At 34.8% G+C, this 27,239-nt stretch overlaps 3 protein-coding genes and 2 long non-coding RNA genes across 34 annotated transcripts in view; 2 read left to right on the plus strand and 3 right to left on the minus strand.

Moving 5' to 3' along the window:
* Positions 1-13,852, minus strand: part of LOC409666 (ABC transporter G family member 20) — a 35,551-nt gene extending 21,699 nt beyond the window's left edge. The window contains exons 1-2 of the mRNA XM_006563411.3: positions 13,360-13,852; positions 9,625-9,877 (exon numbers count right to left, since the gene is read on the minus strand). Coding sequence (XP_006563474.1) covers positions 9,625-9,689 — 65 coding nt within the window. The 5' untranslated portion in view covers positions 9,690-9,877; positions 13,360-13,852. The remainder of the gene's footprint in view (positions 1-9,624; positions 9,878-13,359) is intronic.
* Positions 13,853-15,836: 1,984 nt separating this feature from the next.
* On the minus strand, positions 15,837-16,851 carry LOC725954 (copper homeostasis protein cutC homolog). The gene is made up of 2 exons (XM_001121740.4): positions 16,717-16,851; positions 15,837-16,647 (listed from the first exon to the last, which is right to left on the minus strand). Exon 2 carries the CDS (start codon positions 16,645-16,647, stop codon positions 15,925-15,927), a length of 723 nt encoding a protein of 240 aa, XP_001121740.1. The 5' UTR covers positions 16,717-16,851; the 3' UTR covers positions 15,837-15,924.
* A 177-nt stretch (positions 16,852-17,028) lies between these two features.
* LOC102655893 lies at positions 17,029-17,777 on the plus strand. Its single transcript, XR_409688.3, has 3 exons — positions 17,029-17,148; positions 17,366-17,513; positions 17,639-17,777. It is a non-coding gene; the product is annotated as an uncharacterized LOC102655893 (long non-coding RNA).
* LOC409665 (LIM domain and actin-binding protein 1) overlaps positions 17,714-27,239 on the minus strand; it is a 65,816-nt gene continuing 56,290 nt past the window's right edge. For 27 of the 30 annotated variants that reach the window (XM_026445617.1, XM_026445598.1, XM_026445597.1 and 24 more), the window contains 6 exons: positions 26,840-26,961; positions 26,275-26,451; positions 23,740-24,054; positions 22,934-23,194; positions 18,603-18,736; positions 17,714-18,416 (listed from right to left, as the gene is read on the minus strand). In XM_026445617.1, the coding sequence (XP_026301402.1) occupies positions 18,233-18,416; positions 18,603-18,736; positions 22,934-23,194; positions 23,740-24,054; positions 26,275-26,451; positions 26,840-26,961 (1,193 nt within the window). In that variant the 3' untranslated portion in view covers positions 17,714-18,232. Of the gene's footprint in view, positions 18,417-18,602; positions 18,737-20,485; positions 21,883-22,933; positions 23,195-23,739; positions 24,055-26,274; positions 26,452-26,839; positions 26,962-27,239 lie in introns of those variants that run through there. The other 3 variants (XM_026445600.1, XM_026445606.1, XM_026445607.1) reach the window with 3 other exon arrangements.
* LOC102655865 lies at positions 18,694-19,356 on the plus strand. Its single transcript, XR_409687.3, has 2 exons — positions 18,694-18,832; positions 18,906-19,356. It is a non-coding gene; the product is annotated as an uncharacterized LOC102655865 (long non-coding RNA).

The raw sequence follows: 27,239 nt of genomic DNA on the forward strand, positions 1-27,239 counted from the left end.
AAATTTTATAATAAATTTTCATAATTGAAAATTGAATATTTTTCCACTTTATTTACCAAGATTAGTTCAAATTGTTGTCAAATTTGCATTTACACGGAAATGATGCATTGAAATTTTTCTTTTTTTTTTTTTAATTAAAAGTTTATTTTCATTTTAAATATCAGTATCTTGTATTTTTCATTTCAAGTTTAATATTTTCGTTATCTTAAATAATGTTTCTTTCCATTAAAATATATATTCTCAAAGGAATAGGAATAAACAATAATTGATAATCGAAATTAAATAAAATTAAAAGAAACAAAAATAAAGAAGCAGATATGTTCATAGCTCGAAAAATAATTAGATGGAATAAATCGCACGATTTATTAAATCTATTTGACAATCTGTTGAATTTCTTCGATCGAGTTTAACGATGTATTGAAAAAAAAAAAGGAAAAAATCAATTTACATAGATTATTTATGTAAACTTAGATCATATTTGCCACTGATTAATTCTAGATCTTTAAAAACCAGCGTCATCGGGGGGGAGGGGAATTGAGAACAATTTTTCATGCAAAATACATCTCCACGTGTCAATGCGTAGAGAAGTCTAGCCGAGATACGGAAACATCTGGCCACGTAATGAACAAAGACATGCAGTAAAGAGTCTGAAAGATTATACTTGCAAAATCTTTCTTGATGATTCTTTACTGCGTTCTATTCGCGCGCGCTTTCAGCGATTTCAAGCTCTTTTTGTTTCATGAGCCATGAACGAAACATCGTCGCGTTTTCAAAAAGACTCTGTCGTGTATCGTTTTACCTGGCAATCGATTGCCAGCTATAAGCCTTTTAAACAATTCTAAATCTCTGTTTATATGTATATATACGATTAAATGACGAACTATCACACTTATAATTTTTATTTGATTTGTGAAATTTACCACGGTATCTAAATAAACGAAAATAAGAAAGAAAGAAAAAAAGATACATTATTATTTTGAATGTGATAACATTGGACGCTTGATAGGTAAATGACATCACAATTCAAAAATTTTTAAAACATTTTTAAAACACTTCGAATTATAAGAATACATCAAAGTGGGAAAATTCATAGTTTGGAAATTGATTTACAGAATTCTAGGAATAAATAACATCGATGCGACAATATACTGCACCGATACTACATACGTGTGTGTATATACGTGTATGAAAATGAAGTTGTAGAATGGAATATATACGTTCGAAGTATTGTAATTAATTAACCGATTTTTTTGTTGTTGTTGTTGTTGTTGTTGTGACACATCGATCGTTCTAGCACGACGATTTCTAAAACATACTTGTGTTTTACAGTTTATACGCGAATTAACATTCACGAAGGCGTTTATTTCTTTTTTATTTCTTTTCTTTATTGTGGATGACTATGCAAAAATATACGAGGGTCGACAAAAAATTGTCGACGGATTTTATATTCAAGTAAACTGCATATAAACTGTTGTAAATTATAATTTAGCGTTACCTATTGCATTTTCTAGAATTTTAGTTTTCAATGGAAAATTTATTTATTTTTTTTTTATAATACGTTAAATTATTATTATCTATATAATTATATTATTATTATTATCTAGAATGTAACAAGAAATTTCCTTCTGAAATTACGTGCCGGTTCGTTGATAATTAAATTCTTGAAAATTAGTTTTGAAGAACTTTGCACTCGGGAATCACGTTTATGGCGAATGATCCCCGCCACTTTCGTATTAAATTCTCTCGGTCATACTCGATCGAGTGGTGTGATAATAAATTCTTTGACAAACTTCGTGAACTTGTTAAAAATTCGGAAGAAACCGAACCGAAAGAAAATTGAAAATTTATAAATTTTTCCTCTCTTTCCGTCCTCATCAATTCATTTCAGGAAATAAAAAATTTCATTGGCCGCGATTCAAAACAAATTAAAAACGGCGCGCTATATGTTTCTATATCAAATACTATTACGAACGTTCATTAAACAATCGCATTTTCATTAACAATAAACTGAGAAAAATTTATTGGCTAGCGATAGCCAAGACAATTTGCCCGAGGCTTAATTGTCCGAGTCTTTGTTTAAAATATGCTCGCGCAACGAAAGTTTCACTCTCATTTTCTGCCGAACAGAATTTTTTCGAATGGCTCGAGATCAGACTAGCTGTTCCAAACCGTGTTTCCAAAGCGTGTCGTCCCCCTTTTGGCCGACGAATTTTCATATTTCTTTCGCAAGCTGTTCGATCGATCGCGAGATCGAAAGATACGATTAACTTTATTAATTAATCAAAACTTGTTGCATAAATTTAAAATTCTTAGTTAAAAAATGATTGAGAAAACTTTCGATTTTAGTTTGTTTACCTCGTACGACAATATTTATAAACTATACTATTTATATTTATATCCTCTCCCGTAGGATACGAAATCACAAATTTCTCTCGCGAGAATATATTTTTTCGCGAGTGAACATTGTAAATATATGGAGAACGATCATTTGACGATAACTTTCACTCTCGATTTAATATTCATTAGCAAAAAAAAAAGAGAGAAAAAATCTCAATCTCGAAATTTTACCCAAAATATATTCGTACATCCTTAGACATCCGTGAATTCTTCGACGAAAAAAAAAAAAAAAAAAAAAAAGAGAAATTAATAGCTAATCGTTGCGCTCGAGCAACGATCATATTTCTCCAAGATTGAGCTACACAACCGTGAACAGAAATTGTTTTAATTAATCGTGGTCTCTCTAGGAATCTAGCCATCAGCAAACAATTTGATTCGAGATCGAGAAATAGCGACCATAATAGTGATCAGAACGGTTCACCACTTTCCCCGGGATTGCGTAACTTGGATACAGTGCCTGACGTAATATGAGCCTTGATTAAATAACTCTTGAGGAAATTATGCATTTCTTTTTTTTTTTGTTTCTTTCCTTTTTTCTTTTTTTTTCTTTTCTTCTCTTCCCACGCGAAAATCGCCACGCGCGCGACGTCAAGAATTTTCGTCGAGAGATATCGATTTTTGATCGTACGTCGAAGAAACTAACTTGGCAACGGATTTCCCTTGACTAAAATGTTGAACGGCAAGTTCGATGAACTTAACGATCGTGTGTCATCTGATTCACCTTGCCGCGAGTATTTTCGAGAGATCTCGATGAATGAGCAGGTTTTACCTCTTCGAATTGAAATTGAATTATTTTGTTTGTTTGTTTATTTACGGATATGGAGTATTCGGTTTCAAACACGTAAGAGGTGAAATGGTACAAAACGAAGAAAGGGAACGAAGAGCGGTGAAAGCATGCTGTTATGCGTTGGATTAGTTACTGAATCGCATGAATCATATTATGATTATTATGATTACAATGGGTTATTGTTCAAAGTATTATTTCATATTACTTTTTTGGACGGAGGTGTGGAGGATCTGTGTATATTCGTGTATTTATTTATATATTTACATGTTACGAAAATTTTGTCATTTAATATTATTAATTAATTCACGGTTTATACGATTATAATGATATTCAGATGTCTCAATCGTCGAATAAATTTAAGATATAGTAAATAACGAAAAAGGTTGAATCAAAAAGTGGCGAAGAAACGAAAACGAGAATTGTTTTCAATTCTAATTATATTCATTGAAAGAAACAATTCAGATTTGATTACGTACGTCATTTATAGAAGTATTACGCAGTTGAATTTCTTTACTGCACTCGCGAAATTTATATTTTTAGAATATACAACGAACGTAGAAAGAGCAACGAAACGGCAAAGTATTGAAAATATACCGGGAAGGAAATATTTCGAATTTTGGAAATTTTAGAATGTTATTATCCTTAAGGACACATCCTATTAATGCGTTAATACGTTAATGAAGGGATTAAAGATTAGAAATTAAAACTATACTGTAATTTTCGGTAACTAATTTTAATGGGTTTAGTTAACAAAGGAGGATTATGGGGAAAATGTAAGGTAAGATTAAAACTTTTCTAAAACTTTTTAAATGACCCATATAATTAAAGATGAAAATGACTTTTATGACAAGGCAAGAGAGAAAAGTGAAAGTGATTTATTATCGTTTTTCGATTGTCGGCCCATCGAGCGCGAGAATACACCGGTTTTCATTATTGGCCAAATCGAATTCAACGGTTGTAAATAAGCATTGGAGAAAAAGCATCGATCGACGTAACGTTTATCGAAACAACAGAGGCAACAATAGAGGCGATAACCGTATATATAAAGTATATATTCAAATACTTATTTTCCTCGCCCATCCATTTCTCAAGTTAAGTTTATTAAAAAATATCTCGTTGATCTTCATTCGCTATCTCTTTCGGTATTTAAAAAATAATTAGAACCTCTTTTATCTAATAAATGCGACCAATTCCTTTATTGCTTTTTATATTATTAATGTATTAAGTGAAAGTAACTAATCTCTCCTTAAATCCGTTTCTAAATTTTCAAAATAATCATCTTTATAATTTTGTTCAAAATTAATAAAAAAATAAGATTTCATAACATAAAAACAATCTCTTTCTCGATCCAGCAAGACATACATACTAGTCACGTTCGATTTAATTTTTTCACCAGAAATCCCCTATTTTATTCTGTACAAAATTATTCTCATAAATTTACTATCTGTAATAAAACGTTTAATTATTTTAATAAAAATTATTACAAATTAATATATCGCACGTTACGTCACGTGGAAAATATTTTCGCCGATTCTTAAACCCGTCAACCGTGAAACCCGATTTGATTTATTACGCGAAAAGGATAATCGTGGTTTATTGTTAATGTCATCGCACCATGACAAAGTGGATCGTATTCAATACGACACAGGCCGGCTGCAACATCTCGTTCTTATTGATGGCAGGTTAACAGTAGTTGGAGAGAGGGGAAGGTCTGCGCAAGGTCTTGCGGTTCTTAGTGTCAGCCACCTTCGCTTGGGCTTCTTCTGGTAAAAGCGAAAGTCTCGGCTCGGTGCATGCGCACTTGACGTCGATTGTCAAACGCTTCTGAACCGATCGTAACGGGGTCGCGTTCGATGTGTCCTTTCTTTCATTTCCTAGGAAATATACGAACGAAATAACGACGAATAAAATATGCGACCGCTTATAAAATAAATAATTCAACCGTTTTCCTTTTCGTTTCGCAAAATAATGTCCGAGTATATGCACGAGTTATCGACTGTATACACTGGAAGAAAAAGGAACGTACCTACGTTTCGTACGCGCAAATACAAACTGCGTTGATAGTTATTACGAGTAAATACACGCGATACTGTGAATTTTGTTTACATCGTAAACAAATCTCGCCAGATGTAATTCTATTTTATATTTTGTGATTTAATTTGCGCTTGTACAAGATTTATCTTATTACTTTTAACCTCGCCCGTTCTTTCACCTTATATATATATATATATATATATATATATGTAAATTGTATTAAAAAATCACGAGCGGAAAGGTACTTTTTTTTAATCTTCCCTCGAGAATTATAAATATTTTTCGCCACAAGTTTGTCACCTCCGATTCCTAGAATTGTCGGTACTTTAGAAAAGTGTCGAGGAAGTGACCTAACCTAAATTTCTCTTTTATAAAGAGAGAAAAGAAATTCTCTTATTTAGAATAGAGGCACACACACACACATACACACGGCTGAGAGAGAACTGGGCGGGAAAAAATTTTTGACCTTCCTTCCTGGAAGGGAAACGAAATAATACACTACAATACAATAAGCTAATTTTTCTCTTTGGAGGTATTAAAAATATAATATCTTGTGAAACGATTGTAATTAATCTGTGAAACCACCGTTGGAAATTCGATCCTTTTCGTCATCGAAACAAGAATCGAAGTTGAAAAAGTTGACGACATACACGCCTGGATATATATATATATAGGTGTTGAATACAGGTAAAGGAAATCGATAAATTTAACCCTGAAACGGTGGTCCTGGGAAAGAAGGCCCAGACTCGAGAAGGTAAGCGTGGGGGCCTTATTGAACCAGGTCGCTAAATGCGGCCGAAGGTATGGCATAGACGTGAAAGCCGTCAGTCCGGCTGCTGTGTTACGTAAATCCCAGGAAGAGTGTTCGACCGTTGATTCGTCGATACTTTGATGATCGTGCACCCAAGCTAGCAAGGGGGTTTTCCCTTTACGAGCTTGCTCATACAGCCTTGTGCCACTTTTCGGAATGCAATTTCGTAAATAGAACTCGACGATTTTCAATTCAGACGATCATAATCGAGTTCTTGTGTATACACGTTGTATAAATTAGTCGTATCCTCTAATTTATAACGACGAGCGGTGATAAATAAAAATTCTTTTTCTCCCCCGAATCGATTAAACGCTCATTTTTTGTTTATTCTTTTATATATATATATATATATATATATATATATATATATATATATATATATATATAATGCAGATTAAGCTAATTTCGCGTGTTTTTGAGAAAGATTCGATAAAGAATATAATTAATCTCAGAAGAGAATATGAATATTTCATTATTATTTAAATCTCTGCAGGCAGAGATTTGGAGATCTTGGTTGAACTTGAATCGTTTTGAAGATGTTTAGAGATTGTGTGCGATTGGAATGCCACGTAAATTTTGGGAATCGATTATTTGGAGAAAGCGATTACATTAGGAATACGTTGCTGATTAATGTAACGATATTAATATCGAAACTTTCCTCCGAAGCAAATTAAGCAACTAGCATGGTTTATAGTAGTTTATTAATTCGAAATTATTATTATTATTATTATATTAATTCGATGTTTCTCGAATTTTGTTATTTTGGAATTAATTTACAAATGATTTTTATCGATTTACGCAATGTCACTGTAATACATAATGTAAGAATATATGTAAAAAAAAAAAAAAAAAAGGCAAATAATGATTAAAATGATTATTTGTGATAAATATTTATATAATTTATAACGAATAATCGTTTTCCTCTTAATATTTATTCATAAGATTTTTTTTAAATTGATTTTTATCTTGATGATTTATTTTTAGTGCCTTTTTTTATAAAATACCAATAAAAAATAAAATGTAAATAAAATGTATACGATTATACGTCTTATGAAATCAGTAATTAATTAAAATTATTATTGAAAAATTAACATTGAAAAATATTGGAAATGATTGGAAATCACGAATTAAAAGTCAAACGTTCTTTCTATTTGTTCAATATATGAAATCATTATCAAATTATGTGATTTGTTATGTGTGTTATCATTTTTATAATTTTTTTTATTACAATATATTAAGTATTTATCGCATATTTATTTTAAATATTTATTTGTGTAATATTTTACAGACTGTTATAAACAACTGTCAAATCAATTTCATTGATATTCTTGTTTTAATTGCCGAGAATATTATAATCTTCTCGTTTAATACGTGATCCATTATCACATTATGCAATTTCATTTTATCTGATTTTTATTGTATATTTAAAATTGTAAGAAATTTAATTTTTTTTTTTAATTATAATTTTCATCTTCACTTATCTATTCTTATATATATATACATATATAAAATTGTATAAAATAGATAAAATAAAAATTAATTTACGATATGATCGCGTAAATTAATCGCGACTTTGTACATAAAATTATATTTATGTAATGCGCGTATTCGAGCGTCACGCAATGCATGTTGTGTCTTCGATAATTATCAGTCTATACTCGTTTTTATGCTAACAAGACACATGTTGTGAATTATGCTAATTTACCCCTAAGTTCATCACGTAACAGAAATGGTAAGCGTGGTGCCATCTCTCGAGGTGTCTTTATACTTCCTTTCCGTTTCTTCAACGGTAATCGGTACACAAGGGAACGACAAATTGTAATTTGCGATCCGTGATCGATATTATTCTTAATTACATTTTGAATACACGCATACACTCGCTTTGAAATTTTAATGATGCAACCGTACCGTAACCTTATTATTTTTCCGTCCAAATGATTCATTAATTTCTATCATCTTTAACCGGAGATCCTTCCATAATAATCTCAATTACTGAATCATTCTATCAATCTATTATTTTTTTTTTTTTTTCTACGACTGTGACTAGAATAAAATGTAAAATACCGTATCTAAGATATGTCACGCAGAAGCCTATTCTTTGGTTATGATTCATCGTTAAAAGTTAAAGAATAAAAGTGTTATTCATCAGTTTAAAGAATGATGATAATTCTTATTAATTAACTCGGCCCCTTGGTCGAAGAAAAAAAAAAACTCTAATTGACGGGCAATAAAAATATATCCAATGGAGAAAACAAATAGATTCGATAGAAATTGACCGTGCATATAATTTCGTGCAAAAGTTGTTCACGTTTTAGAGAACTTTTCCTCGTAAAAAGAGAGATCGATGTTCGGATCGATCCTACGATCGAGAGAGGATGCGCCTGTCGCGATCGTTCGTGTGTTTTGCCTACATTTTACCCTTTCACTGTGCAATGATAAAACGAAGCAGCCACGAGCGGACGAGCCTATTCATCGCGACTTCTCGTCGGCCACTTTCACGCGCGATTGCGAACTCGAGGATCGAAGTAGCTTCGTACCAGCGTGTGGTGCTCTTGCAAAATTTTTGCCTCGCGCCTTGTGCGCCATTTGTTGGCCGACTTTTTCCACCAAGCCTCCACGCCATTTTTTCACTCTCGTTAGAAATTTTTTTCGGAACTCCGCACGCATTTTTCCATTGAATTTTGTCCATTTCCCCCCCCCCCCTCCCCCAATTTCCTCTACGATGAAAGATTTCGTGGCAAAATCGTGGTGGAAAAAGAATAAATAAAAGAAATCGAAGATTCGTTCGACGAAAAACGTAAAATGAAAGAGAAGAATCAAGATTCACGGAGCGGAATACGATTTTTTCCGCATAATCTATACAGCCGGAATGCGAGTTACCATAAAATCGCCGTACGTATTCAAACGGAATTTGTACATTTCATGCAATCACGTCCTCACAATAAGTTACAAAATCATACCATGGTCATTTCGTGGAAAAAAAGAATATATGCACTTTTTTACGATACTCAGATTATTCTTGCAATTATCGTCATTGTGAAAAACGAAAAAGAAGGAGAAAAAAAAAAAAGAAAAAAAAAAGAAGAAAAAAACAGTTTTATAACAATGTGTGTGAAAAAAAAAAATAAATAACAGAACTCAAACACACAAAAACGAAATACTTTACAAATATTCGTAATATTTCATTTTTCACCAATTAGTGTTAAATAATATAATCTAGTGCTCATGTTTACTTCTTCGTATCAATCTATTCTCGAATTTTAAATTGTAACATCTTAATAATAATCCTAAAGTAGAGGATAAATTCGAATAAATTGAAAATTCAAAATAATACATATTTCGTTATAATCGCAGAAAATAGCCAGCAATGGAATTCGTTCCTGATAAAAATTGAAAATTAGAGGAGTTATTTTTCCAGCGTTTCCATTTTTTCCTACATTCTTGTGAAATCGATATTAAAATATAATTATTATAATGGCCAATATAATCGTAGAAGCTTCGGGTACAAAGTCGAAACCATGGCCGGTTTCTCCAATCAACGAAAGCGAAGTAAAAGTGGAAGCGAGCCCAAACAAATTTCAAGCGTATTACTCACGCGGTCTGCACGTCGCTCCAGCTGAACAGCTTCTTCGCCTTTTCCCACTGCTTCTTGTCCTCCATCTCGATCAACGTCCTTTCAGCGGTTTGTGTACGAATTAATGGATCTCGGGGAAAGGTATCTTTCGCTCAGATTTTTTTTTTTTTTTCCCCTCTTCTCAATGATGACACATGTTTTCTCGTTCGTCTCTCCGATGAAAATTCCCCACCGTATCTTGATCTCTAATCTCCTCTAAATGATCAATGGCGCGCTGGAAAAAAAATCGATCGAACTTGATAAAAATTCATGTTGAAAATTCATTCTTTTTCGTTCTTGATCATTTTATTTTGCGAGTCAAGCATAATATAATCCGATAAAAAATATATATACATATAAGCAATAATAAAGTAATTAAAATATAGGAAGATGTATTTTTTAAGCTTTTAAATACCTATTTCCGTCTAACATGTCATATTTCAATGATTTGCAATGCAAATATTCATCAATAATAAAAGAAATAGGCATTTTATAGGTTTTTTTTTTCTTTCTTTTTTTTTTTTTTTTTTTAATTGTATGGAAACACGCAAGTGATTTTTTTTAGACATTTTAAGGACACTTTATAATATAAATGCAAACAAATAAAATTCCCAATGTCTCCAAAGTTAAAAAAATAAATTATTCTCATTGATAATATGATCGTTGGGAAACAGGGGAAAAAATTTTAAAAATTAAATTTTAAAAAGAGAGATTTTTTTTTTCTCATTCAAGTCAAAAAAAAACTCGAGTGCAATAGCTGTAGGCTATCCTTTCTGATCAAAGTGTACCGATCTCTAAATTATGCCTAGAAACCAATATTGTTTCTCCACGCTTTCGTAAACCCAGAAAAGCAATCCGTTTCTTCGAAGGATTCCATAAGCTCCATGGAAAGAATCGCGTGCCCGTTCATGACAATGGCAAAAAGTGAAACTGTTTTACAGCGACGAGTAACTTCATATGTTTTAAGTCATTATGAAGAAAGCGTGCTGTATAACAATTTATCGGTAGAATATAGAAAATGTGACTAAAAATAAGTATGAATTTTCTTTGGCACCATTGTTATCTCAAAGAAGTAACAAAGTTTCTCGAAGAAGTACTTCTTCGAGAAACTTCACGCAACTTCGGAGAGTTTTACTTGCGAATAACTCTATGAGAACTCACGCAGGCTTTTTGAATTATTAATTACGTTAAAACATGTTTTCTTATCGTCTATAAATATCAAATATATTAATTATAAAATTAGTGTCAAGGTAAGAAAAAAAACATAATAAAAATATCTCATCGTGTATCTCATCGTAAGATTAAAAATCTGGAAATCCTTGGATCTTTTAAAAATTTTTTAAAAATTTCGAAAGAAAGAATTTTGTTATGGCGAGCGATGATCGAGATCGCTTGATCGCTTGACCGTGAAATCCATAAAAAGATCTTTGATCCAGAAACGATGGAAATCGAGAATCTCGGTCGACTATCTTCCTCCAATTTCGAATCATCCCATTGAAATCGTGTGCTATTGTTCGAAAACTTTTTCGCATAATTATTCAAATATAAATTTGATCGTACATACTTTAATTTTTTTCATATTGATTAACGGGTCGAAATAAAAGAAATTCTGTCGAGAATTTTAAATTTTAATTTCGAGATGATCGATCGGATCATTTAATCATGGGATTGTCTAACTGTTCAAATAATAGCCCTATTATAATCACCAATAGCATACACGTCATTGACCGTGCAAGAAAGTAGAGCTTCCGTCGGTCTAAACGGAAGTGCTACGAAAATGCTTGTTATTGCGATCGATGTTGTTTGATTCGGTCTGCTTAATATTCAGCACTGTGTTTAGCTGTATTAATTAATATATTTTTTATCGAAATTCATTTGCTTAAAATATGCTATAAATGTTATAAGATAAATGTTTATTATTATGAAATTGTATGTTATTTAGAAAAAAAATATAAATGAATGATTTAAAAAATAATGGAATATAAATAACTTACTAATTGCTAATTCTACAATCTAATTTTATTATTATATTGTTATATAATAAACGTTTTTTATTATGAGTATTATTTTTACCGTATTCATCGAACAATAAAATTTTGCAACAATTTAATTTTCCGTTCAAGAAATTTACTTGAAACTTTTTAAATCGCAAATACTATCGTACATTTCGGTCCTTTCCGCGTTAAGGTACATGCTTGTAATACAAAGTAGATAATTGGCTATCGAGTCAGGTTGGCAAGTTCTACGAAATAAAGAGTAATAATATATAAACGATGGAAGTTGAACATAAAAAAATTGTGCAAAGCGAATAAATATCGATAATTTAATTTGACAATTAGTATCTTATAATTAAAATGGTACACGTGTCACAGTAAAAATATTATCAGCCATTTTGTGAGCTTTCGTTTAAGTAATATTTACTATTGTTCACGAGATGTCAGTTAGAAAAAAACGAGAATACTTGGATTCTGCGCATAGACCATTGATACAATGATCTAACGCAGTTTACGTATCCATGCATGTTATGTGAAAGTATTGCACGTGCGTCACATAACATGCTTTAATTACTATTCTGTACTGTTCGACAAATTCCATTTCATCTTACATAAAACTGGTAAAAGTCGAGATTTCGTTCTTTGGTGTTACGCGTCATCATCGAGCAACAGTTTGAAAAGAAGAAATAAGAATACCGTTAGACACTGTGAACGGATTCTGGTATTGGCTTTCTCAATTCACTCACGCCACGTGGATAAACGACACGAACGATGAAAATACGTGATAGAAATGCATCTCTCGTTCTGTACACGTAACCTGGATTATTCAAGTTAGAATCAGGTTGCTCGTATTCGAAAAATCGAAAGTGTTATTTTATCTATTAAAATAAAAAATCGTAATATTTTTGGAAAATATGCTTTTGAATCAATTAGAATTGTTAATGACAGTAGTCATTAATGAAAGTATCATTAATGATACGATTATAATAAGAATTTAACAAATAACTTTCAAGATTTTGTCGATGAATTTTTTTAATTTTTGAAAAACAAATTATTGATGAATTTCGATGAAGTGTTTGATTTTTATTATCAAATCATAGCTTGCAATTTATATTCTATCTGTCAGCATTAAAGATCATATTCAATGTGATTTACTGTGTCAAATATAGTGTTTGAGAGGGTCTATTGTATAGCTTGATGTACATGATTATCTATTAGGATTTATAATATAAAGATTTTGAAAAGAATGTGTGCTTTTAGAAGTAGGTCAACTAATATACCTAACAGAAAATTTTGTAAAATATTACGAAAGTTTGGGAAATTTTTATAACGTTACTAGATACAACGAGACTTTTATAACGAGACTATATATACGTATGCTCTTTGTGAATTTGATACTCGTACGACTTTTCCTCGTTATACTTCCTCGACTTCACCTGTCACCTTTTTGATTTCATAAGATTAAGCACGCATATGCGTTGTATCATGAATGAATATGTTATATTGCTTTTTTTTTAAATTAAATGGGAAGTGATTAATCAAAAACATTTTATGTTTTTCCATAGACTCGAGATATACTACTGTATTGTCTCCATATTTGCAAAGAATCGAATCTCGAACAAATCAGACATCGATTTCTCGAGCGATTTCTATATTAAGCTTTTATATTGTGCAATTGTGCAATTGTGCAATACAATTTATTTTAAAATATTAACAAAATTACCTCTATGATATTGTCGTTTACAAATCTGCTTATTATACTTCAGCAAATTCTTATGAAAGCTCTTGATGTATGGTGAATAATATCGTGTCTATATTTTAAACAAAGATTTTCATAAATTCTTGATAACACATGTATGATATAACGATGTTCGTACTTTTTAACATGTCTGCGCACAACATTAATAATTAAAGAATTCGCACATAAATAGAAAAAATGTTTCTCGATATGAGGTTACGAACACAGTCACACACTAAAAAATAATGTGAAATAATCTTGCATTTCTGTATATAATGAACGATGAAAATGCATTCCAAATTCGAATGTTTCTTTGTGTTATTGTAGGTTACACAAAGAAAACTATGGATCACTGTGAAATGAGACAAAGGGAAAATGAGATTAAAACGAGATGAAACTATGTCGTAGTCACAAGGAGGAAGAAGGACGAGGTCGAAATGCACAAATGATGACAACCGAACCGTTTGAACGTCTTTCTTGCACTGAGAGACGAATCCAGTTGAGCAATAATACAGCCACCAGACAACCAGTAGAGTGTCACGCACTAACACATTCTCTAGGCCAACGTACCTTGCAGGGGTATATGCGCGCGCGTCTTGGCGGTAAATACACTCTCCACCGGTCAACTCATGGGCGCCGGCGCAGTTGGTAGCATTGCTAGAAAAAACGACCCCTTGATCCTTCGTGCCAGATTCCAAAGATCGTGTTTTTCTCTATCCCTTCTACGAGTAAGTAACTAGTTGACCGACTTTGAACTATCCATTGCTTATTACTCGCTGTGATTGATTTGCATAGGACTTTCAGATTGTGAGTATCTTTTTAATTCAACGATTCCCGATATTTAATTGGACCTATTGATTGACTGAATTGTCATTGCACGCCATTTGATATGCGGTAAGTGTTTAACCTCATTAACGATGTTTCACATAATTTCATATCATTGTCTTATTAAAAAACGTTATTCGTGCTTGAGATTTCTTTCACAAATTTTATATCTTTCATAAATTTTATAGAATGATTAAAATAGATAGATAGAAAATCGAAATTCCTTACGAAATTACACATTAATGTTAGCTTTTGAAACATTTATTTTCTTCTTGTTTACGTCTATCTTTTGAGGCTATTTTCAAATTCACGTTCACTGACGCCAATGTGCACACGCGCGATCCTTATGATTGCACCATGAAACTTGTACATATGCGTACAAATGTACATACATGGATTTTGACTTTGTATTTGTTTTTTTTTCACATACTATATACACGTTTAAAGTAGCTTTCGATTTTACATATCGTTGGGCGGGTATGGGTTTGTGTGCGTGTATATACGCACTTTTCGCCATGATATGTCGTAAATCGAAAGTGCGCAGTCTACAGTTGATCGTTAGTGCCGTTATTTTCCGTGTGTAAGGACCCCTTATGCATTGAACTGTTGCGCAAACTTTTGCAATTCCAAATTGGTCGCAAAGATATTTACCGCGAAATTATTGCATTGCTTGCGACACTTGCCTCTCTTGGATAATTTCTAAAAACTTATCGTCATGATACTGTGCAATCAATCATTTCCGGTATAAAATATAATCTTTCGCGATTTTTTATCAAAATGTGAAAATGATTCTGCGACGCTATATAAGTAGGAATTGAAATAGAAATTTTATCTGATTTTTTATTGTTTAATTTTAAAATTATAATATAATATTTATAATGATATATCAAATATAGAATGGTATTAGAATAGTAAAAATCAATTAATTTTGAAACAGTAATGAACAGTATTGAAATAAAGATTTCAAGAGGAGAATCTCGACGAGTCAACTTTCTGTTTGTCCTATATGCATAAAAAAGAACTTTGAGATAATTTCATTAGTTGTGAATCATCGAATAATTGTTAGCTATCATTTACGACATGAAATAAGCAATCTCATGCATAATTTTTAACACGTAATACAGATTCCATTTATGTACAAGTACTATGAAACGATTATAATTTAAATGTAGATGATAATGACATTTTCTGAATTTATTGTGTAAGAATATTGTATTTGTATTCTGAGGATATATGCTATAATATCATACATAATTGAGCTAAATAATTATGTTTTTATAAAATTTTTATAAAATTTAAATGAAAGCATAATAATGTTTTTTTAAAACTAATATTGTCATTAAATATATCTTATATATCCAATTAATTTGTTTACGAAATTACATCACTAGATGAATATGTAAATGCAAAAGTTGTTTCAAACATTAATTAAAGAAATATATATTCTTTTTATATTTACGTAAATTTATTTTTTCTCGTTTGGAATCGTTTTATTGTAAAAAACAAAAACAATTTCCAAATAATATTTAAATTTTATTATTTTTTTTATTAAATTAAATTAATATACAAGAATATAAATTTTTCATAAATAAATAGTAATAATAATCTGGTATTGTATTTTTTTGGCTAGAATTTAATTTTTTATCGGGAAACCAGTTATATAAAGAAACAGGTTTTTCAAGCAAAATATTTTTCGATTTAAAAATGCATAGTTTACCGTAAACACTATATAGCATTCAATAAAATTCGAACCATTTCTCGCACTAATTCTTTGTCAGTCATTGTAGTGTAAGTTTCTTTATTAGTACCAATTTTAACTTTATTTACACCATGCGGAATTATCACCTTTTTCTTAGCCGATGCATGAAATTCTTTCGCACCAGATATCATCTTTATTTCCAAGATATTTTCTTTAGTAATACCAGAACCTGGCATCACGATTATTTTGTTTCGAGCTTCTTGAACGAGCTTTTTTATCAATTCTAATCCTTCTAATGCGGTATCCTTTTGTCCAGAAGTTAGAATTCTCTCGAATTTTAAATCTATTAATATTTTCAAAGATTTTAAGGGATCGTTGACTTCGTCGAATGCTCGATGGAACGTTACTGGTAATGATTCAGCAGCGGAAAGAATGTCCTTGCAAGATTCCACGTCGATTTCATTATCTGGTGTTAATGCGCCAAAGACGAAACCATCGGCACCGTAATCTTTTAATATTTTTAAATCCTGTAACATGACTTCCATTTCTTCTTTCGTATATACAAAATTTCCGGAACGTATTCGAAGCATAGCATAAATTGGAATGGATGAAAAACTCTTAATTTTTTGTAAAAAGCTAGGAGTAGGTGTTAAACCACCCTCGGAAAGGGCAGAACAAATCTCGAGCCTCGTTGCACCACCCTCGATTGCATTTTTCGCTGATTCTAAAGAATCTATGCAAATTTCCATCTGAAATATGGAATATATTGCACAAGAATTTTTAGAAAGTGATTTAAATAATGATAATTGAATACTTACTGTCTGTTGGAAAGTGTTGCCAATTTCTCAAAAAAAAATATAATAAAGTCACTAGCTGTTTATGTCTAGGGATAAGTGAAGAAGCAATGTTATCACAATGTGATGAATATTTTGTTTCGAAAATGTCACTTTATTATTTATCGCTACAGTTAATGTTGAAGTTAGAACAGATTTTGTGATTTTGTGATCAATATTTATTGAATCGAAATAAACGAAAAGGGGCACAATGGATGTAAATAAGAAATGCACATGGAGAATAATGTGTTAATACGATTACTCTGCCATCTGTAGAAATATACTGAACTATTTGCCAAATTTATAGAAGATAAGCAAGATATCTTATCTCGATGTATAAAATATATTTATTTATAGAATAATTTAATTAATAATTTAATTAATAAAAAGATGATTAAACGGAGGCAATATTGGAAGGTATAAATTTGACAATTATATATTTGATTATTAAAATAGCACACTATTTTAAAACCAATGAGTAAAGCAATATTATTATTAAAATTAACATAATTGTTGCTTTAGACATATTTATACAGTAAAATATTATTAATATTTCTAATTCAGTATTTTTCTTATATGATTAGTTATTTTGTAGCAATTTATTAATTTATAATAAAAATCCTTTGTACAATAGATATATACCTAACCTACTTAATTATTTGCACAAAGAAAGTCAAGCACATGAGATTTTTTTTAAACAAGTAATTAAAATATCTGGTTACTAATCTTTTAAGGATCTTCAGTTTTAAATCTCAGAGGAGGATTTCTCGACTTTACATTTGGTATGTCATTTTTAAAATAACTCAGAAGTTAATATTCTTTATTTCTTTTCAATAATTTGCATCTTTTATCGATGCTGTTTAATTTAAACATATATATTCGCTTGAGTTTGCTTGTTTCTTTTCAGAAAAAAGAAATTGTTGAACTAACAATTCCGATAGTCCTGTTTAAAAAGAGGTAAATGAATGGATGACACAATATGTATTATAAAGCGCAATGAAATTCTGTATTATACAACATATATAATAAAATAATACCAAAAGTTATAGAAGTAAAAAATAATAATATTAATATTAATAATAATAATAATAATAATAATAATAATATTAATATTAATAATAATAATAAATGTAACAAATATTTAAGCGGAATTTATAATAGGGCATTGGCAATAGGGATCTAGAAGTCTAAAAAATAAAATACTTAAAATGACAGAACAAGGAATAGGGAGAGGACGTGGAACGTCTTAAAATCCTCGTCGCGAGTTTTGTCGATTAAAATATCATAATCAACGCACGATCAGTCGCATAAGTCGAGAGGAGGCTAAAACGATAGATTCGCAAATGGCCTGGCAATCATCTTTGGAAAATTGAAAATATCCACGGATTTTTCTGATGCCTGACCAATTCTGGCTTTATTCGACATTACAGCCTTCCTGGAGGCTGTTTCGTTCTTTCGTTTTCCTTTCTTCTTCTTCTTCGTCTAATTACAACTCGCAAAATCAGAGATCGCCATTCGACACTGCGATCGGCGATGGACTCGTCGGATTGCTCGAGCTGGTCGTCCATTTGTTCTTGTGTGGATCCACGCCGAAACCTTCATCGTAATTACCCCGTGTGATGAACAGTTGTTTGAAATGTGGGATGCAGTAGAGTTTACCATTATTTAAGGTGAACGTGTCCATCCTGTTTGGGAAAAAAACGATCGTTTATTTGATTGTTCTATTTATAGATTTTTGGTATCGGTTGGTGCTGCAGGAAAAGAAAAGAAAAGAGAAGAGAAGAGAAAAAAGAGGGGAATATGGTCTGTTACGAAGGAAGAAGAAGAAAAAAAACAGAGAGATAAAGTCTCAGGGAGTATTGTAACGTTACCTTAACACGCAATTGCACTGCAGACACCGGAAGCACTGTTTGTGAAATATTTTGTTATTTGTCTCCACCTTTTCTAGGGGGTACACTTTCTTTTCGCAGCTCTCGCACACGTCCGCGCAGCTCGCCTGTATCTCCTGCGTCGATTTTAGATTGGAAGAAAGCAAAATAAGTGAAATAAAAAAGTGCTGGATGAAAAAAAAGTGATGGGTCGATAAGGAGAAGAGATGAATGTGCGTGTGATTATTATTATTATTATTTTTCTTTTTTTCTTTTTCTTTTTTCTTTCTTTCTTTCTTTTTTTAGGAAAAAAATCTTTGAAAGAATTCCAAAGGCCAATTCTCTCTGTTGATGAGATGAAAGAACTGAAAGAACTTAATATTGGGGATAATATTGCACTGCTTCTTCTCGTATCTTTCACATATTTTCTATCACACAATTCACACCATATCATATATTTTCGTCAGGATGTGCCCTTTTATTTATCGTTTTTAATATGGTCGTAATAAATTGTTACACGTGAAAGGTAAACGGTAAATAACAAGTCATATCATACGTCGCTAAAAATTATACAATCCAAGACGCAATGAAAGTCTACGTGAAAAAGTAATCGCAATAGTAGGCCGTGAAATCAAGCGATCGATCGATCAACTAAATTACTCGCATACAAAAACATTTAACTCTCGCCGAATTAATAACAAACACGCGAATAATGTCTCGTATATGTATGTACGTACGTTTACATTATCTCGACAACCTTTAGAAAAAATTATTGCACTGAAAAAATTCCATCGTCGAGAAGATCGGTGTTGTTACCTTGATGATTACCATTTTTCATTCAACGAAGGAAAAGAGATATCGATATCGCGTAGAGAATATATATATGTGTGTGTATACATATTTACATACACATACCTTTTCTATTCCGTTCTCTCTATATAATTTTTTGATTAAAAAAGTCACTAATGCCTCTAAAAATCTCGCACCTCCGTAAAAACTTGTCGATTCTCGATACAGAAAAGAAGAGGTCTCGAGAGAATCCTGAAATTGTAATTCGATTCCACGTTTTCCTTCCCCCGTCAATTCGCCAATTCTCTCCCCTTCTCTTCTTTCGTTTTCCAAATTCTCGCAATTCCTATGGCGTCTCTACATATACGTATATATATAAAGAAAGAATTAAAAAAAAAATATTTGTCTCTTCCGTTTCCGTTATCGATCCAAATATCCGATTTTTCATTCGGAAACAGATGAACGAATAAAATAGTCTTCAGTCGGATCAATCAAACGCGATCGAAGTCAATTTCAGGAATTGTTCCCTTTCTCCTTCCGACACGGGTGCGCTCATCTAAATAGATCAAAAGGGGGGTTCGATATACGTCGTTCTTCTATGATAAACATATAATACCATATTATATTCATATGTATACGTATATGGATGCTGTGTACTGTGCATCCGCGTTTCGCAATGACGAAAGAATTAAATGTAACATCCGCCTCCTCTCCTCTTTTCTTCCTCTTTGAATGCCATTGCGGGCAAAACGATTCCCTCGTGTTCGATCATCCACTCGTCGAACATTATAGAAAAATTAATATAAAATAAATCGATAACGTTCGTTCGACGCTCGATATTTATTCCCCTAGTTAAGGAACGATGGTTATTTCTTTTTCGTGCGTACAATTCACCGATTCATTCGATTATACACGACAAGGAGGAGACATCGGTAAATGAGAACCCCTTCGATTCCCTTATATCTCTCGTTTCTTTGAATCTTCTTCGCCAACTTTCTTGGAACTTTCTAAGTATTAGTGTGCGTACCGCGTTCGATTATCAAACGATTGATTGTACTAAACATCGTTGCGTTTTATCGTATAAACTTGTATAAATGTATATATAATATGTAGATCTATCTCTTTGTAAAAAATGATATTGCGATTTCTTTTTTTTTTTCTTCTTTTTCTCTCTCTTTTTTTCGGACGTGTCGGCGAGAAGATTCGTTCGAGATTCGTTCCGGATAATCGATTGTTTTTTTGCTCGCCTTCCCCTTCTCTAAAAATCGCCTCTAAACAATCTAGATCTATCGTCCGATGTGATGCTGTAAAAAAGACTCGAAATCGTGTAAAAGCGTTCGAAAAAGCTCGTAAAAGATCCTAAGTACGTCTATACTCCATAAAGGTTGGACCTTTGATCATCGCAAAAACTGTGACGCGATCTTTAATCTCGAATTTTTCATCTCTGAAAATTCGCGTCGAAAATTCATTAAACACGCCTCGCACTACTACTACTTACAGTACAATTCTCTTCTCTTAGCTTTTCGTCTTCGATCTTGGCACTCGGGGGGAAAAAAGAAAAAAAAGAGAATCGAGTGATTTGACTGATTGAAGAGACGAACCCATCTCAACGATAGTAGATTCGATCGATAGTTACTCAACTCAATTTGGCACCCTATCGCCTGCTAAGTAATTTCATGGTACAAATTATTTCGTATGTGTATGTGTACGTGTATGTGTGTTTACGTGTGTATCGACGCGCGTAACAAATGTGACGTATCTCCATTTGGCGCGCGGCAAAATATAAACAACCCCCAAATATCTACTTGCCTCTGAGAGGCTCTCGGTGTTCCATCTCGCTGTTTCCAAAATCCTCGTAAAATATTCTCGCATTGAAACGCGTACAAATAAATTTTTCGACTCGAGAAAATTCGGCGGCCAACGACACGAAGCGGGGGAAGATACGATGATTCATCGATTACAGCGAGAGCCGATGAAAACGATCGTGATTGATTCGTCGTCGATACGTCGAGCGCTCGATTAAATTGCGAGGATGCAGAGAGAGAGAGGACAGGCGACGTATGCTTAAAGTATTGCAACGAGTTTCAATTCCATCGATTGATCCGCTTAATTCGCTCGGTGGTTTTCGGACGCGCATAGCACGCTCGACGTATCTCGTCGTCTCTCGTTCGTTGACCCTCGATGTACAATATGATAATCTACGCTAGTTCCATTAAAAAGAAACGCTTTCGTTGGAAAAAGGCTTCTAAAAAGAAAAATCGCACAATGATTCCTCTCCAAGTCTCCAACGAATATAATTGTATATATTCGTGTACTCCTCGTTGCGTGTATTTGGGTTTGTGTTTGTGTATGTATGTATATGTGTGTACGTGTGCGCATTTGTTCGTATCCTCTATAACGTTCTATTCGCTCCGCTTCGTGAGGCCCTCCTCCTCCTCCTCAGGTCCATCTTCCCGGGCCTTCTCGTCGATCCTCCACTTCCGGTGCCCCCTTACTGCTCGCGTTCAACAGAGAATAGTTCAATCGCTAGATCACTAAGGGCTGTGGAGGAAAAGCTCAGGGCCAACAGAGATTTTTTTTTTGCAGGCGGCAATCTCAAGATCAAGGAGAGAGAAAAAAAAAAAGAAAACGTACACGGCACACACGTGTTCACATGTCATCAATCGCTAACTAGTCATGCTGTGTTGGAGTTTGTTTAGTGTGGTTACCATATCTATCATACTTTGAAAGAAATTACTGGTTGGTTATCCGATTGTGTATCTTTTTTTTTCGACGTGTCGAGGTCCAATCGTTTCTTTGTTTCCTCTTTTAAGATGGAAGAGTTTTGGTTTCGCGTTAGTAGTAGCTAAAATTTTTCAGTGGCTTTTATCGTACGTTCAAAGAATCGAGTCGAGAATCTTGGAAGAGTATACAGAGAAAAGCAATCTTTGTATTTTCTCGTTACGATAATAAAATAGAAAAGATTCGTTGAACGCACGTGTTTGTTACACATTACAACGTATAATTCGATACAAAAGTATTCGTCGTAGAGACAAGAACAAAATTAAAATGTCGCAACTAAACTAAAATAAGAGAGAAAAAAAAAAAAGAAAAAGAATAATCGCAGAACAGGTAAATCGTGCTTTGATCAAAAGGGGGAACGCACACACTTGTAAACGCATACATTTGTAAGGGGAAAAAAAAAAAAGAAAAATATTATCTATACAAAATTGGGCAGCAAGGTTAAACAACGATTATCAAGACACACCATGCTTCACACCAAAAAAAAAAAAAAAAAGATAAATAAATGTATATAAATAAATCACAACAAGATTACGCAGAGAAGAGATGAATAAATAAAAAAAAGTCATATGCAGTGCGATCGGTCAATGAAACGGTTATGTATTTATATATAATCGACACACCCAGAAGAGTGAATTGCGAGAAAGGGAGGGAAAAAAAAAATTATTGCAGAGCTCTCAGAATATCAATGAGCCGGTGGTGGCTGGAAGGAATGAATGGAGGAGGAGGTGAACGAAGTGAATTCCCTACGGAAGAGTACTCACCACGAATCGATTGACTTTGACCTTAGGTGTGCGCGGCGATTCGTTGGTTTGCGAGCCGAGGGACTCGAAACGGGCCCTCAGACTGCTCGCAGACTCTATGCTCAGCTGTTCCCCGGACGAATTTTGAGCGATTTCCATCTCGGCGATGTGCTGGTTGCTCGTCGTCGTCTTCCCATCCGTCTCCTCCCAGTGCTCGAATTTCGCGCACAAGGTTTTTGCGCGGGCCGCGTTCTGCGCTTGCTTCAAAAACTCGTCCTCAACCTGAAATACACGTTTCGTTAATTTCCACGGAGTAGTTCCCGTTTCTTGCGTTTCGTTCGTTCGAAACGAGTTAAATCAACAATTTTGCAATATCCGAGAGGAATGTGGGGCCGAACCAGAATCATTTCGGGGATAAAAGCGGAATTTCTAAAGAGATTTCATTAGCGAACCGGTTAAATTATTCCTAAACCTATATGATTTCGAGAAAAAAAAGAAGAAGGAAAGAAAAAATGTACAGGCGACGAAAAAAGAAGAGAAACGTGCAAGAGAGAAAGATGTTTAAGATAATAATATATGGATGGATTTTATGGATATTTCCATTGTAATTTCACATTGTCCCAGGCATCTTGCGCAGCGACAGGTGTCGTATCATCTGCATATCCGTGTCGCCTCACGGCTCACTTGAGCAATTTTGCATTGTGCATATTCATAACGGCGATAGGAGGAATCTCGAGGATGCCTTGGCCCCGTGTTAATAAACGGCCACCATTTATTGCGGTTCGAGAACAATGAGAGAAACGCGTGGCGAGTATGCGCGCACTCACCTTATCGGAAGCTCGCACGTAGTTAGGATCCCTTTCCTCGCCGCTGTCCTCACCCTCCGTCTCCTCGCCATCCTCGTCCTCGTCCTGCTCGGAGTCCGACGCGGTCGCCTTCGCGTACTTGTCCTCCGGGGGCGGCGTGAAGCACTTCAAAGGTTTCGGCCCGTTCGGCAATTCCTTCTTGCACGCGTTCTCCTCCATCTGCCGGAAGATGGACAGCATCTTTCTCGCTGTGTCCGTGTGCACCACCTCGTTCACCCTGTCGTCGGCTCTCACCACGTCCGGGTCGCGGTATATCTCGCGTTCGGGGGAGTCCATCTGTCGAGAAACGATCCTCGATGAAATAATCTTTTTCTTATTATTATTTTTCTTAGAACGTCGTCGTTCTAATTCTTCAAGCTTTTAAAATCGAAGAAAAAAAAAAAGAAAGCTTCGTTATCTATGTATTAACGATCGTTAAAACACGCTTGGACTCTGGACAGGAAATGCAGGGGGATTGGATAAAAAAGGGGGACGTTGTTTTCCGCGAATCGAGTTGTTGTGAGTCAGCTCGAACGCGGTTTCGCAAGCGGCCAACACGCGATGACAATGCAGAATCGCCCGTTTCTCTCATACGCGTCTCTCAGCGAGAAGATATTAGCGAGCCGCGTCCCACCGGACGAGGACGCGGAGGAGGAGAGACGAAAAGAGAGGGGCTACCAACACTCCGCTCGAAAACAAACGCGGTTGGAACTTCGCTTTGGAAAGAGAGATTTATAAGTCGGAGAGAAAGCTAATTAGTTGCGACCATTTTTATTAATCGCGTTTCCCTCGCTGCTTTTATTTCGAAAAAAGTAGACTAAGAGTTGAGACGATTTATCTCCTCACCTTTCGTTTATTATCGCGGCACGCGAGAGATAACGAAACGAGACAATTATTACGATATTTTTATCGGAGGAAGAATTCGATTAAAAAAGGCGTACCTTTTTTTTTAAATGGTCTATTTTTAAGACGGAAGCGATTCGCTCGTCGAGGAACGAAGGAAAGAAAGAAAGTTCTTCTTTCGGAATCCGATCGATCGGTTCTCGTCGAAAAGAAAGCGTTATACATATGCGTTTGCACGTACCGTCCAAGTGTATCGACATCCTTGTACCGTTACTTTTGAAGAAGCGGTTACGAGAAAGCGGCCAATTTTCTACACCGATTGCTACCGATTCTTCTTCTTTTTCTTTCTTTTCGATATTCGGTCGCACAACACTGGCAATTCGGACGACTTACCTTACCTCGACTCGATTTTTTATTTCCAAGCGTTTCGAGATTTCTTTTTTCACAAACTTGAGTCTCACTTCTCCCTTTTAAATTTCGTCGATCGAAATAATTTCGTTAAGAAGATCTCCTCGAAATCTATCTGCTCGCGACGACGTTGCTCGAATCGCACGTACACGGATCTTCCTGTTCCTCGGTTTGTCGGACGGTGGCCTTGGGACCCCGACGACGCTGGATGCGTTGCGAAAAAATGAACCGTGCAAAAAGCGAGTTTAACGGAGGCGGATCACGAGCGTTGCTCGACCCACCGCGATCCGGACGAGAATAATTTCAACGGTCCGTCGTACATAACGCGATTATCCTACTCACTTTTTCGATCTTCGCTGGCCTTGGATCGATGCTTGGAAAAACGTACGAGAGGAGGCGTTAACGCGAACTTGAGGAGAAGAGAGAAAGAGAAGGAGAAAGAAGAGGAAGTGGAAAAAGTAGAAGAAGAAAAAGAAAAAAATGAGGCGAGGAAAGAGAGAGAGAGAAAGAGAGAAGAGAGAAGAGAGAAGAGAGAGAGAGACGCGCACGAGGGAGCCTTTTGTTTCGTTGGCCCCGGCAAACACCGAACTGGCAGCGGCGTGTCGGCGGCGGTTGCTATGCCGTTCACACGAGGAGGACGCACGGCTCTTACTGTGTTCCCCCTTCGTGAGTTACTGGGAGGGCCACACGGTGGTGTGTGGCTCGCCTCTGCACCGTGCTCCTCTCTTCTCCTCTCTTCTTCACGAATGGAAGGATGTAGGAATACTAACGGTAAAAGTATGGCTGCTGACCACTCGAGGGGGTTCAAGGACAGCGGTTGAATCGAGCGCCGCACGCCTGTTCGCGGCCTACGATCGGCCACCGCTTTCACGGGCCTTCTTCCTTCCTTCGCCCCTTTTATCCGGCAACCGATCGTTAATCCTCTCGATCGATAACTATCCACGAACGCGGGGAAAGTGGAATATTTCTTTCGGGATAATTCTTATCTTTCCTCCTTTCCTTTTTTTTAAATGATTCGTACGGAATTCCAACTCGATCGAAGGGGGAAATGTTGATTAAATCGTTCGATAAATTGGATAAATCATGCAAGAGGGATTTTGAAAGGAATTCCATGCGACGAAGCTTCGAGCAAAGAAATGTTACGTCTGAGATTAGTCTGCGAATAAAAGAAGAAGGGAAGAAGAAAACACCAGCACGCTTCGGTTAGAAAATATTAACACGGGGGATGAATTTCAATCGGTGCGCACTCGGGAAAAATCGTCGAACCTTGACTTGACCGTCGCGCGGAGGGGTAATTCGGAACTGCTTCCGCTGTTTCTCCGGCTCCTTGTACGACTCGAAAAATTTGAACTTATTCGAAATGTCCGAGGTCTCGACCTGGACCTCCTCGGTGGTGTCCGAGCTTCGCACCACGTCATCTGAGACTTGCCGTCCCATGAATGCCTTCGTGTTCCAGACCATTTCAAACGATTAATTGAATCGGTTCAACCGAGCTTCAAAATTCGCGCGTCTCCCGATTCGATTAACCCTCGATGGCCGCCGCCTCTTGTCAATTTTTAAACGCTTCTGCCAAGGTTAATTCGTCGAATTAACAGCGACGTGCCCCATCAAAGATTAATCGAAACGTTTTTATAACACTAATAATATTACAACTGTCGATCCTGCAAAGATTAATCTTATTCTCCTATTCATCAAAGCGTCCCCTCTCGAGAGGATTAAACCCTTGTTTTCAAATACCAAAATAATTATAATTAATTATAATAATATAAGAGAGAAGGAAAGGTTTAATCCAAGTTGAGGCGAGAAAAAAAAAAGAAAGGGAAAAACTTACGTCTCTGGCGCGTCGGGATTGTTCGGCCGGTGTCTTCGGGTTCACAGGGGTCACGGGCCTCCCAGTTTTGGCGGCGGTCGCGTCCAGTTCGAGGAAAAGCGACCGAGACTTCCTGCTGATCCCTGCGCACGACAATGATCGGATCGATCCATTTATCCCCCGATTATACTTTCGAAAGTATCGAGCGAGCAAATACGAGGAGGGAAGGCCGGCTCCACTCCACTTATAACCTACAGCTAACCGACATCTATCTTAAGAGCCGCCACTCTCTAAGTAACCACGATCACTGGTTGGCGCACATGGTAGCAAATTGAGCGGCGGCCGCTGCCAGTTTTCGACCAACGATCCAACGCGGCTAATTACATTTAACGGGTTCTAAATATACATATATATATATATG

The sequence above is a fragment of the Apis mellifera genome, linkage group LG15 (assembly GCF_003254395.2).
Source record: "Apis mellifera strain DH4 linkage group LG15, Amel_HAv3.1, whole genome shotgun sequence".
Lineage (NCBI taxonomy): Eukaryota > Metazoa > Arthropoda > Insecta > Hymenoptera > Apidae > Apis > Apis mellifera.